Source organism: Podarcis muralis, chromosome 6 (genome assembly GCF_964188315.1).
Source record: "Podarcis muralis chromosome 6, rPodMur119.hap1.1, whole genome shotgun sequence".
Taxonomy (NCBI): Eukaryota; Metazoa; Chordata; class Lepidosauria; order Squamata; family Lacertidae; genus Podarcis; species Podarcis muralis.
Window position 1 is genome coordinate 49,776,770 of NC_135660.1, and position 12,458 is coordinate 49,789,227.

A 12,458-nucleotide genomic window follows, 5' to 3' on the forward strand; every position below is an offset into this window, starting at 1 on the left:
TAGAAGATTAGAATGTATCATACAGCCTAAACAATGGGAAATGGCTTTAGAATCTATTTGGATTTTTTTTAGTTGAGATTGATCCAGCAAAGATTAATATTTTGGGTATATTGAACTTCATTGTCCAATGCAGATAGATGCTGGAGGTGTAATACTGAAAAGAAGAACTTTTTGCATTTAAAGACTTTGAAGTTATGCATAACAGAACTTAGTACAAAGTACCTTTCTCTTTCCGTATCTCGTCCTATTGTCTCATGTCATTGCTTTTACTGGCCAAGAATGACTGTGGAGGTTTTGACCTAGGTTTCCAGAGGAAATTATAATGACTTTCTCTCCCTTCCTTTTCCTGTACTCACCCCACAAGGGAAAAGGAAATTGTGCTTCTAAGAAGAGTGGTTTTCTTCTTAGTCTGCTATTGAATGACACATTTTACCAAGCTTTGACAGATGATGCAATTTCTGACTAGAACTTTCTATATTTGTGTTTTTGAACCTGTGTGACATAAACATTTAAGTTTCTGTAGTGAAATATTGTCTCATATCTTAGATGCCCAATCAGTCACTACAGATATCATCTTATCAGGAGGCCCATTCTGCGCAATACAGTGTCATGACACCTATTTTGAAATTCCTTCCCATTGAATATTAGGCGCCATCCCAGTTGTCTTTTCAGTGCCTGCTGAAGACCTTCCTCTTTCAACAAGAGTTTAAGGAGAGCTCATTTCCAGTTGGTTTCTGTATTGGAATTGTTTTTATATATTGGAATTGTTTTGTTGCTTGTGTGTTTGCAGCCCTGGTCTCCATTGGGAGGAAGGGTGAGGTATAAATTTAATAAATAATAATAATTGTGTGGTGAAGAGTTTGCAAAGATTTCTGAATTCTGAGTGTTTACCATATGCCACACAGATTTACAAATTAACTTTCATTATATATTTTCCACATCTTCCACAATGTTAAATACCATTGTGTACTCATTTTTGTTTTGGCAGTTTTCTTTTTATCGACTTGCCACTGAAAAGCCCGAGCCTCTTACGAACAAAACTTATACTTCTTTTTTGACCATTTCCCCTTCAATTCTTATATTTATTCCATTTCCCCCTGTACATTCAATAATACCAACATATGATTGTGTTGATGATTACTGAATGGCTGAATATTTGAAGAGTATTGGGCTGGGTTGTTTTTAATGAAAAATGTGAGAAGACCTTCCAACAAGGGCTCATCCAATGTTGTCCTTTTTTATAGTTTCATCAACTCATGAAGATGATGTTCTGTGGATTGCCATGGCAGGAACACATCAGATCTGGGCACTCATGTTAGAATGTGGAAAACTACCGAAAGGAAGGTAAGCTAGAATGTTAGACATGTTTAGAAACACCAGGCCAATAATGGGTGGGTGGAATGTGTAGACTTACTAGGTATAGTTCGAGTGTCAGAATAAGACCAGGGAGACCAAGGTTCAAATCCTCACTTGACCATGAAGATCAGTGGGTGACCTTGAACCAGTCACTACATCTCAGTCTAACAACAGGATTGTAGGGATTAAATGAAGAGGAGGAGGAGGAGGAGAACCGTGAGCTCCTACAGAAGAAGGTGGGATATAAATGCAATAAATATTAGGCATCACATCTTGCTGTACTTTTCTGTATTTACATTTCTCCATCTTTTGCTTCATTATCCAAACAGTTCTGATCAATCAGCACTTGGTTCATAAACGCTCTTGCTTTCACCGAAGCAAGTGTATTTGTTGGTCAGTAGTTTTTGCTTAGTATACTTAGAAAAGCATAAACAGAGGGGAAAGGAGACAAGGCCTGCTTGTTTTCCCAGTGAAGCATTTGAAGCAGGAGAGAAAACTGATTACCTCAAAATGAGTAAAAAGCAAAAAAGGAAGGTTCCCCCCTTTAAGTATCCAAGTTATTTACAGTAAGTGATAGTATGGGGGGGAAACAGGCTGCGTGTTCAAATAACAAGGTAGAACCCATGGAAATGCCCATTTCTCCCCTTTAGTGACTTGAAAAAAGGAACCTGCCTTCGGTTTGCTGGGAGTGGAAATGAAGAGAACCGAAATAATGCATATCCCCATAAAGCAGGCTTTGCCCAGCCTTCTGGTCTGACTGTTGCTGCTGAAGAGCCTTGGAACTACCTTTTTGTAGCAGACAGTGAAAGCAGCACTCTGCGCACCATTTCTCTGAAAGATGGAGCTGTGAAACACCTTGTAGGAGGAGAAAGAGACCCAATGGTAAGTTCTTGCTGTTTGTTCCTGTTCCTACTCAAGTTTGATTTAACAAGATGCCCAATAGGGATGTGGTGTGTAAGCTTATTTTGTATGACTCTTCATGTCTTATAAAAGTTATTATAGCACTTGATCACTGTGGTAGTGCTCCTTCCCTGTTATTCCAGAATGTTAACTTCATATAGCTGATTTAACTGCTAATGCTTTTATTGTGCTTTTAATTGATAGTTTGAAGATCCATCATGTTCAGCAAGAATCTTAGTTTATTTGAAATAAATAATAATAATTGAACCAATTTAATAATTGTATAATTCTCTCTCTGTATATATATATATATGCTTTTGAAAAAAGAATTTATTTGCCTTTGGTGATATTGATGGAGCTGGAATAAATGCAAAGCTACAGCATCCCTTAGGAGTAACCTGGGACAAGAAAAGAAATCTCCTTTATGTTGCAGATTCCTATAATCATAAGGTGAGCCTGCATGGTGCATTATTTAAAACTGCTTGAGTTTCATTTCACCAATTCTACTACAAAGTTAAGTTTTAGGTGTTCAGTAAAACTGTTAGTTGGAGTTAAGAAACAAATTATAATTCATTTATGTATGTTATAACAAGGTTTTTTTGTCAACTTCTGCTCTTTTGTGGAAGATGCTTTTGATTATATGGAGAGGCAATAAAGGTGCTAAGGCTGTATTCCCATTTGCTTATATGGACCCCCAAGACAAGTCCAACGTTGGGAATCAGATTTGTGACACCTAAAAGCAATAAAGCTGTGGACAGAGTGGTAGAAGGTGGCTGGCTAATTTCTTTTCTAATGTTTACTGAGAAAGTTCTGAACAATTGCACAGATGACTGAAAAATTGCATTCCCTCTTCTCTAGGTTTGCCTGATGATGCAAACCCAAGCTCTTTCTCATGTACTTAGTCATGTCCATAAAAAGCTGCTGAGTCATTGTAAACATGGGTCACTTGTAGATATTACTGATGTCGTGATCCAGATCTATGGTAATGATGGCTGCAGAGAGCCCTGTAAAACATGTCAAAGATAGCTGGTGCAGTCATATGCACTTTGACAAAAAATGCTTTGACAAAAAATGGCACATCTTCAAGAAACATGAAAAGGGCTTGCATTTTGGCACTTCTTTTCCTGCAGAAATTTTGGGAGTCACTTATTAATAGTATCTTTTTCATAAACACTTAAGAAAGTGACTTTATAAGAATGTCAAATCCCTCATACTGCTAATAAATAACACTTGAATATCTTAATTATTACTGGCCTATAATGCTGTAGCAAGCAAGAAGTTTGTTCAGTGGCCCAGTTTACACTTCATTGTAGATGTTAGTTGCTGGTATACCATGAACATGCCTGACTTGGTTGTTTTGGTCCTCCCTGTTCAAATTGAGAGGAAACAACAATGACTGAGTTAGCATTATGTCTGAACCAGGGGTCGTTGTTTGTTTTGGTCCCAACAAGCCACAGTCAGTAAGTCAAGAATAAACCTTGTCTACAGATCATAGTATGTTGGGAGTGAAACAAACCACACTTCTTGATACTGGAAATACAAGCTCCCACTCTGTGAAGGCAGGACAGGCAGGCAGCATTTTCTCTAACTGTGACACTGTTCCCTACTTTACTTTCTTCAGAATTTTATCATCAGTAGTATAGTAAAAATAAGTACACGATTCTGTTTTATTATTTACAAAGTTCCTTGTGCTTTGTTTTTGTCTAGATTAAATTTGTAGATCCCAAGATGAAGAATTGTGCTACATTGGCAGGTACAGGAGAAGCAAGCAATGTCATCGGTTCCAGCTTCACTTCCTCAACTTTCAATGAACCCGGAGGCCTGTGTGTTGAAGACGGAGGTCGTTTGCTCTATGTTGCAGACACAAACAACCATCAGATTAAAGTGCTAGATTTAGAAACCAAAATTGTTTCACTGGTAAGCCACCTTTATAGAACTTTATCTGGGACTTTCAACTTTGGATAAGTTATTATAGTTGGGTCATCTTTCATCAGATATCCTAATGCTACTGCCCAGATAGCATAAAGCATAGCAGTAAATGCATTCTCATAGTGTTTTATAATGATCTGGCAAACTGAACAGCTTTTGTGTTAAGGATATCCTGTTAGGCTTAAAATAAATGTTCCATCTGTTTTAAGAGGTTGGAAAGGACACTAGTGCAATTAGAGTAAGCAGAGATACAGAAACTTCAGCTTTCATTGCACTGTTCAACTTGGATTCAAGTCTCATCTTAGTCTAAAGAGCAGCCTTAAGCACCATGTATTCTCTCTGCTTGATGTCTGTGCCCTCCTCCCCCAGTAAAATGGAATAGGTCCTGCTTGTGAAAATAAATGAGATAAAACACTTATAAAACATGTGCAAAGTGCTTCAAACTATTTATCAAATAAATAGGCCTTCTGAGCATGGCACAGTAAGTTAACAGACTCCTGCAGATCAGGTGCTTTCTTCTAAAAACATAGGAATTACACCAGTTCTCATGATACTGAACTCAGGAATTGCTCCTTCCCATCCCCATTACTAACTAGGCCAGTTTCTCACTGACATTCATGTCCAGCTCATAATGGTCTTGATCCAATACTAGAACTTCACTTCCCCAGTGAAGTCTGGGAACTTAAGGATAAAGTCTTCACCATTGCCAGCTCTCCTTGCCACTTCAAAGGAAAAAGAAAAGACTGGGTCTAGCAGAACTCCAAAGCAGCACACTTGTTCCTTCATAGGAAGTACAACCCGCCTGGAACCAGAGTCTGGACACCGCATCAGATACCCAGAAACAGCAATATAAGACTTGTCCAAGGCAGAATTAGTCATCATAGGGTGATAGTTAAGGCTTACTCAGAGTAGACTCATTAAAATGAATGAACATGCTATGTTTGGTCCATTACTTTCAGTGGGTCTACTCTGAGTAAAACTTAATTACCACCTTTTAACTTTCATTAATTTCTCGATGGCCTTGCACATACCAGCTTTTGCATAGGGCTGGGATATTAACACCATACAACAACTCTGGTCCTACAAGATTACTGATAGGCATGAATTTGTCACATAGTTTCTAGGATGAGGATCAGGTTTCCAACCCTTATCCTCTGGTAAAGTTATCAGATTTCCATCATGGTTTAGGAAACATATGAAGAAGCATCAATGGCAAACTTATTTCAAATTGCTTTGGTTTAAATAAATTAACCCAGCTTTTAACATGGGAGATAAACAAATAACACTGTTCAGTGTACTTCACATAAAGAACTATAGCCAATATTACAGCCATCTTCAGGTTTTGACTCTGCCTTCCTTACATGTAAGTATTTTTTCCATGTTGTGCCAGTTATTTTTCTGATAATTTGGGTTTTGTTTTATATACCTCTATATATTGTTGTACACTGTCATGATATATGAGTGAGTAGTTTATGAATATTTTTATAAATAAAATTTTGTATGGTAAAACTATTCAGAGGAATGTATTTATCCATATGACACTCATCAGCTGCTACTGATACTTCCTTAACAAATTCCTTAACAAATTCAAGTGAATTTTCTTGAACTAATGGAGCTAAGTATCTGTTTAGACTATAAAGCATTTGCATCTAAACAAGTCAAAACTGCCAAGAGAAGTAATATTTATTTACTCGTTTGTTTGACATGAAAGCTGACAAATACACTGGAAAAGTATAAACTGTGCCAGATTCTGTAAAATCTCCTTTATAGTAATTTGTAACAAGCAGCTTTTGTTTAAAACATTGTTCATGTCATCTTAAGATAAAGAAAAAACAGTATTTGAATGGGTAGCCATCTTGGTGGCCTCCAGATGTTGTTGGACTACAGCTCCCATCCTCCTTTCCACTGGTCCTGCTAGCCAGGGATGATGGGAATTGTAGTCCAACAACATCTGGGAGCCCAAGACTGAGAAAGGCTGCTTTATGGTGTTGGGAATCCAGCTCAACTTATGCATTTTCACTGCCTATCAGAAGTTTCCCCAGGCATTGTAATGGAGTGTGGCACCTGTTCTTGGCCTTGGTTCTCTGAAATAAGGGATCAGGCCTGAGGAAGTTTGGTAGATTTCACAGTGGTTGTTATTATTCTATTTTCTGTACAGTAACAATATCAAACTGTTGGCTGTGACTTCTCCAAGTCTTAGAATATGACATTATACTTCAAAACAAATGAACTTTCCTTTCTGTTTCTTTGATAGCTACCTCTCCAGAATGCCAACACCGGAGACATTCAAGATGGTCCATCTGTGCAAAAGACTGATAAGACAAAATTACCAAAGCTGCCTAAATCTGCTCCAAATCTTCAGCTACCTTCACTGACTGTGAGCCCTGGCCAGGCACTTCAATTTGCACTGAAACTCAGCCTTCCTCCAAATACCAAGCTGACTGAAGAAGCGCCCAGTTCATGGTTTCTCACATCAGAAGGTAAGGGGCCTCAGTTGCTTTTTAGTGTAAATATCTATCACAGTACATTTATTTTGAAATCAGTAGGCTATGTCAAAAAAGGTAAATCACTATGTAGCTTTTCTGTGTAATAGTTTTGTAGATTTAACGTAAAAGATCCCATACGTATTGGATAAAACCAGATTCTGGTCAGACCTATTTGCTTTCATTCAAGATGAAATTGCTGTCGTTTCATCATCAGAATTGTTATGGGCCATAATGTTATCTTCTAATGTTTCAGATAAATTGCCAGTTTAGGACTGGATCCAATGGTGCCCTTCTGCTAGCGGAAAGTTTCTCCCGCTCACAAAAAAAAAAACCGTTTTTGACAAAGCAGAAGAGCACTGGGTGAGGAAGGTGACCCTAGATTTGGGCGAGTTTCTAGATTTGCTTAAACTCTTTTGTAAGACTTTGTACAGGCTCATTATAAAGACATTTATGGACCACTAGGGTTTATACCCCACAGCCCATCTTTTCCATATTCACTGTTTCTTATACTGTAACACTTATATGTTCTCATATTCCATTGCAAAAAGTGTGCAAAAGAACAGCACTGGTGCTTTCTCCCCTTCTGTTCTTGATTCTTTGAATCCCAGCCCACATATTTTGCTTACCAAAATATTATTTTATGATTGAGGTTTCACAAAAGAAGAAAAGACATCATTCAAATTAAGATAAAACTCTTAACATAGTGACGGGATACCTTTTCTTCTAGGCAGTGAATGGCTGCTTCATGAACAGGACACATACGGAGAAATTGAGGACATTTGTAAACAGCCTGTAATCCCATTGCGAATACCCATGAACTGCCTATCATCTGAAGTTGTACTGTCAATCAAAGTGTGCCTCTATTACTGTAGCAAGGACAGCAGTGCCTGCATGATGAAAGGAGTCTCATTCAACCAGACTTTCCACATAGCTAATTCAAGCCAAGGTAGAACATCTCTGATTGAGCTTATATATGCATTTTAACTAAGCCAAAGCAAACGAAAAAGCACTTATTTATGTTTTATTTACTACTGCCTACTTTTAAAACAGGAATAAGTTGTTTGTTGATTTGCGATTTTCCCCTTCCCCCACCTTTTCACTTCTGGTCTTCCAGCAGAGTGTAACAAATTTAGACATGTAGTTTGGTGCCAAGTTCACCTTGAAAGCTTGTGGGAAATAACTCTGATAAGTGTGATCAGATGAAGTAGAAATACATTGTGCTGAATCATGCAAAGTGTAATAAAATTCTAGTCCTTTATTTCTTGCAGCATAAGCAATAAATGCAGAAGTGGGTTTGGGTCATTGTGTGAATAACGATAATCTTAAAAAAGATCCCAATACTGTAATATCGTTTAAGAAATTTGCTATGAAGTATGGTCAAATTCATTTGGGGCTAAATAAAAGCCTAAGTGTATTTTTCTCCCGGAATAAATGGTTGAAATGTGGATATATATTTTTCTTGATTAAAAACACTATATTTCCCCCATAATATTTTGTATTTAAGGAACTGGTGTATTCTGAAATGATCCTAAAGTGAGCTAGGCTTATTTTTTATGCAAATAAGCTCATTTATATAAAAGTAACTTATGCCTTATGTTTTCTGGATAACAATTTATGAGAGGTCCATGTTTGTTTTCTATTACCTATCTACTTAGCAGTGGCATTCTGTATTTTTTTCGCTAACTGCCATGTCTTTTCACATATAATGGTGAAAACTTCAGTATTTAATTATTTTAGGCTAAAGTTATTATTTCCTAATATTAAGATTTCTTGTTCAGATTTTTGGCAGTGCTGTGTTAAAACCAATGGACATTAACCACACTTTGTATCTATGCCAGACTTTATTCAAAGCTATGTTCATTTTTCCTTAGCACCATAATGCTTTACAAAAGGCATTTCAGTTTTGATAGCATCACTTAGATTTATATGTTACTTTGAAAGTCTTGGGGCATCATTATCATTGATTTTTAAATAATACTCAAGTTCTTCCAAGAGGCCATTAAAATCATTGTTCACCAAAATTACTAGTTGCTGGAGTCTATGATGGATTTAACACAAAGCTCAGTGGAAGTAAATCAATAATCTTTGCATTTGGTTGCCACCAGCCTTACATAAAGAAAGAAAAGCAAAAATGTTAAACCTGAATAAACACAATTGTAAAAAGCTTTTCAAAATAAGCATCTTATCTATGTTTGAAGAGACAGATCTGGATACAAATATGCCCATGATGTGCACTGAAGTGGTATATCTTCCTGTGCAAAAGCTATGAAAAATCACATTTAATATACTTGGAGCAGCATGTTAATTGTAATGACCATTCTTCTGAACTACTTTACAGCTTCACCAACACTCGGAGGTTAAATGGCTAGAATACTGGTCTGAGACTTTTACTGCTCTAAAACTATCTTAAGATGTTGCTGAAGAATTGTCTAATGTTTGTGTTTGAAGGGGAAACCATATGGTGTGGTATGGCTTTTTTCCTCTTCACAATCACTTGCCAGCATAGCAGAGAGTTAAAAGGTCACTCTAATACCAAAAATAACAGTATTCCTTCCAGCACTGTCTAAAAATTGAATAGTTCAGCAGCCTTCCTGACCTATCATTCAGGCCAGGTTTCGGAACTCTTAAGTAAGTTCGTGCATGTGACAAAAAAATAATAGATACAGAATTTTATTTGCTTTTTGAAAGCTTTTTTTATACAGAGAGAAAAATCCTCTATTCCCGAGTGACAAGACAAGGGCAAGTGATTAGTAACTCATTTTTTTTAATAATGTAAATTGTTCCTGCCTTTTTACAGTGCTCTTTTTAATTCTTTGTTGGCTAAAATCCAGGAACCAGTTCACACGTTTTCAATCACTAGGTTTAAAAAAGATTTCTGTTTTTCAAAGAACTCTCCACTAAGTCAAACTGTTCTCTTAGCTCAGGAAATTAATGGGCTCTGTCCATTCCCAGTGGACAGGATACTAAAAATATTGATTTAAGCAATGCTGTGTACCTGCAAAGAAGTTTTTGTTGGCTATCAGTGGAATTAGTATTATTGAAATGCAACATATGTGTACTGCAGTATTTAAAATCTAGACTTGAATTTTTGTTTAATCTCTCGGTATCTATTTTATATACATCTATGTTTAGGGACTAACAAGCTGCACTGGAGCTTTTTAAATGTCTCTGCTGTTTTATAAACTTTTTCAAACCGAGAGGCTAATATACCTATATATACCTAACAGCCAGACGTCCTTGTATATGATTATGAGTACATGCTCATAGAATTCAAATCTTATTCAAACCTTTTTTAAAAAAAAAAAGTTATTAGTAGAATCTAAAAATAACTTTCTTCTGGACTCAATGTTAGTTTGCCTCTTTTTTATGAGTAAAGGTGAATTTATTGCTTTTGTGTAAAAGCCATTAAGGGTAGGTGATAATTTGCCCGTTCCTTTCTACAAAAAGGCCAAATGTTGCATTATCTTCTTAAGTTTACTTATATTTATTTTACTGCATTTGATTGGAGACTTAGTTTATAGTGTGGAAAATAATTTTAGATTAGTGGTATAGAATGGATTCAGAGTATAATTTAGTAGTTATTAAGTTAATACATTTATATCTAGCCTTGCTTCCATCATAGAACTCAAGATGGGATACATGTGGTTTCCAGGTGACCTTTACATAAGCATTCCGGACTTGTTCAGTTGCAGCAAGGTGGCTGCATCGCTAACACTTTTGAAAAAACAGTTTAAGTGGGCCACTTTAAGTAGTCACTAAAGTGATTCCTTCTGGATTTGATTACAACTCAAATCATTTCTGACCTGCATCAATGTTGGCTGGGGCTGATGGGAGTTGGAAATCCAACAGCAGCTGGAAGGCACTACATTGGCTATTCCTAAACCAGACATCAGGGTACTATGCTATACATGTCTTTTCAGAAGTAAGTTCAACGGAGATATTCCAAGGTAAGTAAATATAGGATTTCAGCCTTCATACCATTCCCCCACATTGCAAAACCAGCTATATTTTTCAACCACTTTCTTTCTGATCAAGTAGCTTTCAGCATTGACCTTGCAGTTGTTGTGGTTTAAACATTTTCAAAGCTGGCAGTCACTTGTCAAATCTTAGAAAAGTAAGGACTCCAGCTTGGAATGTTTGTGTAAGTGTAGTTTATTGATTATTTCATTTACCTCTTTGATGGCATACCGATTTTAAACATGTCAGAATGATTGTCCAGCGAAAAGCCCTAGAGCAAAAGGGGGGGGGGGGTTTCCCAAATTGTATCTACCTACCACACTGATAGTTATAAGTAAAGAAGTAAAAAAACGGCAGTACACTTGTACAAATATTCTGTCAACTTCAGAACATTACACTGAAACAAAATCAATAGAATGTGTGTTGCTGAGCTGTTATCCCCACCCTCCTATTTTAGCTTCTCCTTGACATAAAACTGAATAAACAGGTTCATGTTGGCCTGGTTCAGACATCACGGCGTACCATAGCTTAATGTGATGAGAATGAACCACAGTGAGCCCCAGGATCACATATATCCCTCCTCTTCTGTAGTGGCCATGAGCAGGAATTCAGAAGCTTTTGCTTCTGGCTGAGATTAACTGCAACTTGTTTTGATATCCAAACCTGATAAAGTGTTGTTAATGCTAATAACAACCTAACTTAAAACCATAGTTTATGAAGCTGGCTGGCTTAAGCAAACAATAGTTTACATTAAGCAGGTTTATGGTTTGGACAACCTGCTACACTATCTGATTGGAAATAGAAGCTTTTGATCTCATGATCATGCTGGAGATTATGGGGAGCACATGAACCTGAGGCTCACTGCAGGTTGTTCACCTTATGCTAAACTTAACCAAAAAGCAACTATGCAGGTGCTTTAAAAATGCCACTGATCACTTAAGCTGTTTTTCACTTTGGGACATCCTATTTGTGTGTGTTTTCTGTTTATATCTCTATAATTTGCATTTGTTAACAGAGTAGACTCGAAGTATAGTTTGTTTTATTAAAAGACATTTAAACTCTTTCAAGGCACCTGGACTTTGTCAGATAAATGACATAAAATGAAAATAAAGTTTTGATGCTACAGAAGAGGAAGTAAAATTGATAGCTTTCCTTTAACTTACTTAACTTTCCATTAAACTAGAGTAAGCTGAATCAAAATAAACTGGCTGAGGTCCTTAATTAAGATAGGTCTGGAGCTGATTTTGTTTTTGTGTTTTACTAGCATATGCATTAGCAGAAAATCTCAAATTGAAAGTCATATTCCAGAAGGCAGAAAATTATGTAAGATGAAGGGGGAAAATATGATTTAACCTCAGAGTGAACATCTTGAACTGTTGTTTTACTGTAATTGATTTGTTTGTTGTGCTGCTGCTTTTTCATGATTATTCTGATTCACAAGAAGATATTCTTATAGTGACTTAATAACAAGCATAATGTGTGTTTGAGCTAATGCAGTTTAATTCTGTATGTGATATAATGCAATTAAAGGGCTTTTAACATCCCATCCCATTTTCAGCTTTTCACTTTTTGTACTTCATATGCAGTTTTTGTTTCCTTTTTTATTTCTTCACTTTATCTTGTTTAAATATTTTCAATAAAATGTGAATATTAACCAACAAAAAATTTGAAGCTTTGATACTAAGAACTTTAGGATCCATGGGACACAGACAACTTCTGTCTAGTGATTTTATTTTAAATTTAGATTGTTTTATTTTTAGATTTAAATTATATTCAGATTTAAAAGCTGCCCACTGTTGCTGGTACTTTAGTGAGTTGTGAACGTTAACA

General features: G+C 36.4%; 1 protein-coding gene across 3 annotated transcripts in view; it reads left to right on the top strand.

Moving 5' to 3' along the window:
- Positions 1–12,174, top strand: part of NHLRC2 (NHL repeat containing 2) — a 32,764-nt gene extending 20,590 nt beyond the window's left edge. For all 3 annotated transcript variants that reach the window (XM_028730226.2, XM_028730223.2, XM_028730224.2), the window contains 6 exons: positions 1,245–1,344; positions 2,007–2,238; positions 2,584–2,706; positions 3,964–4,173; positions 6,440–6,665; positions 7,399–12,174. In XM_028730226.2, the coding sequence (XP_028586059.2) occupies positions 1,245–1,344; positions 2,007–2,238; positions 2,584–2,706; positions 3,964–4,173; positions 6,440–6,665; positions 7,399–7,655 (1,148 nt within the window). In that variant the 3' untranslated portion in view covers positions 7,656–12,174. The remainder of the gene's footprint in view (positions 1–1,244; positions 1,345–2,006; positions 2,239–2,583; positions 2,707–3,963; positions 4,174–6,439; positions 6,666–7,398) is intronic.
- Positions 12,175–12,458: the final 284 nt, after the last annotated feature.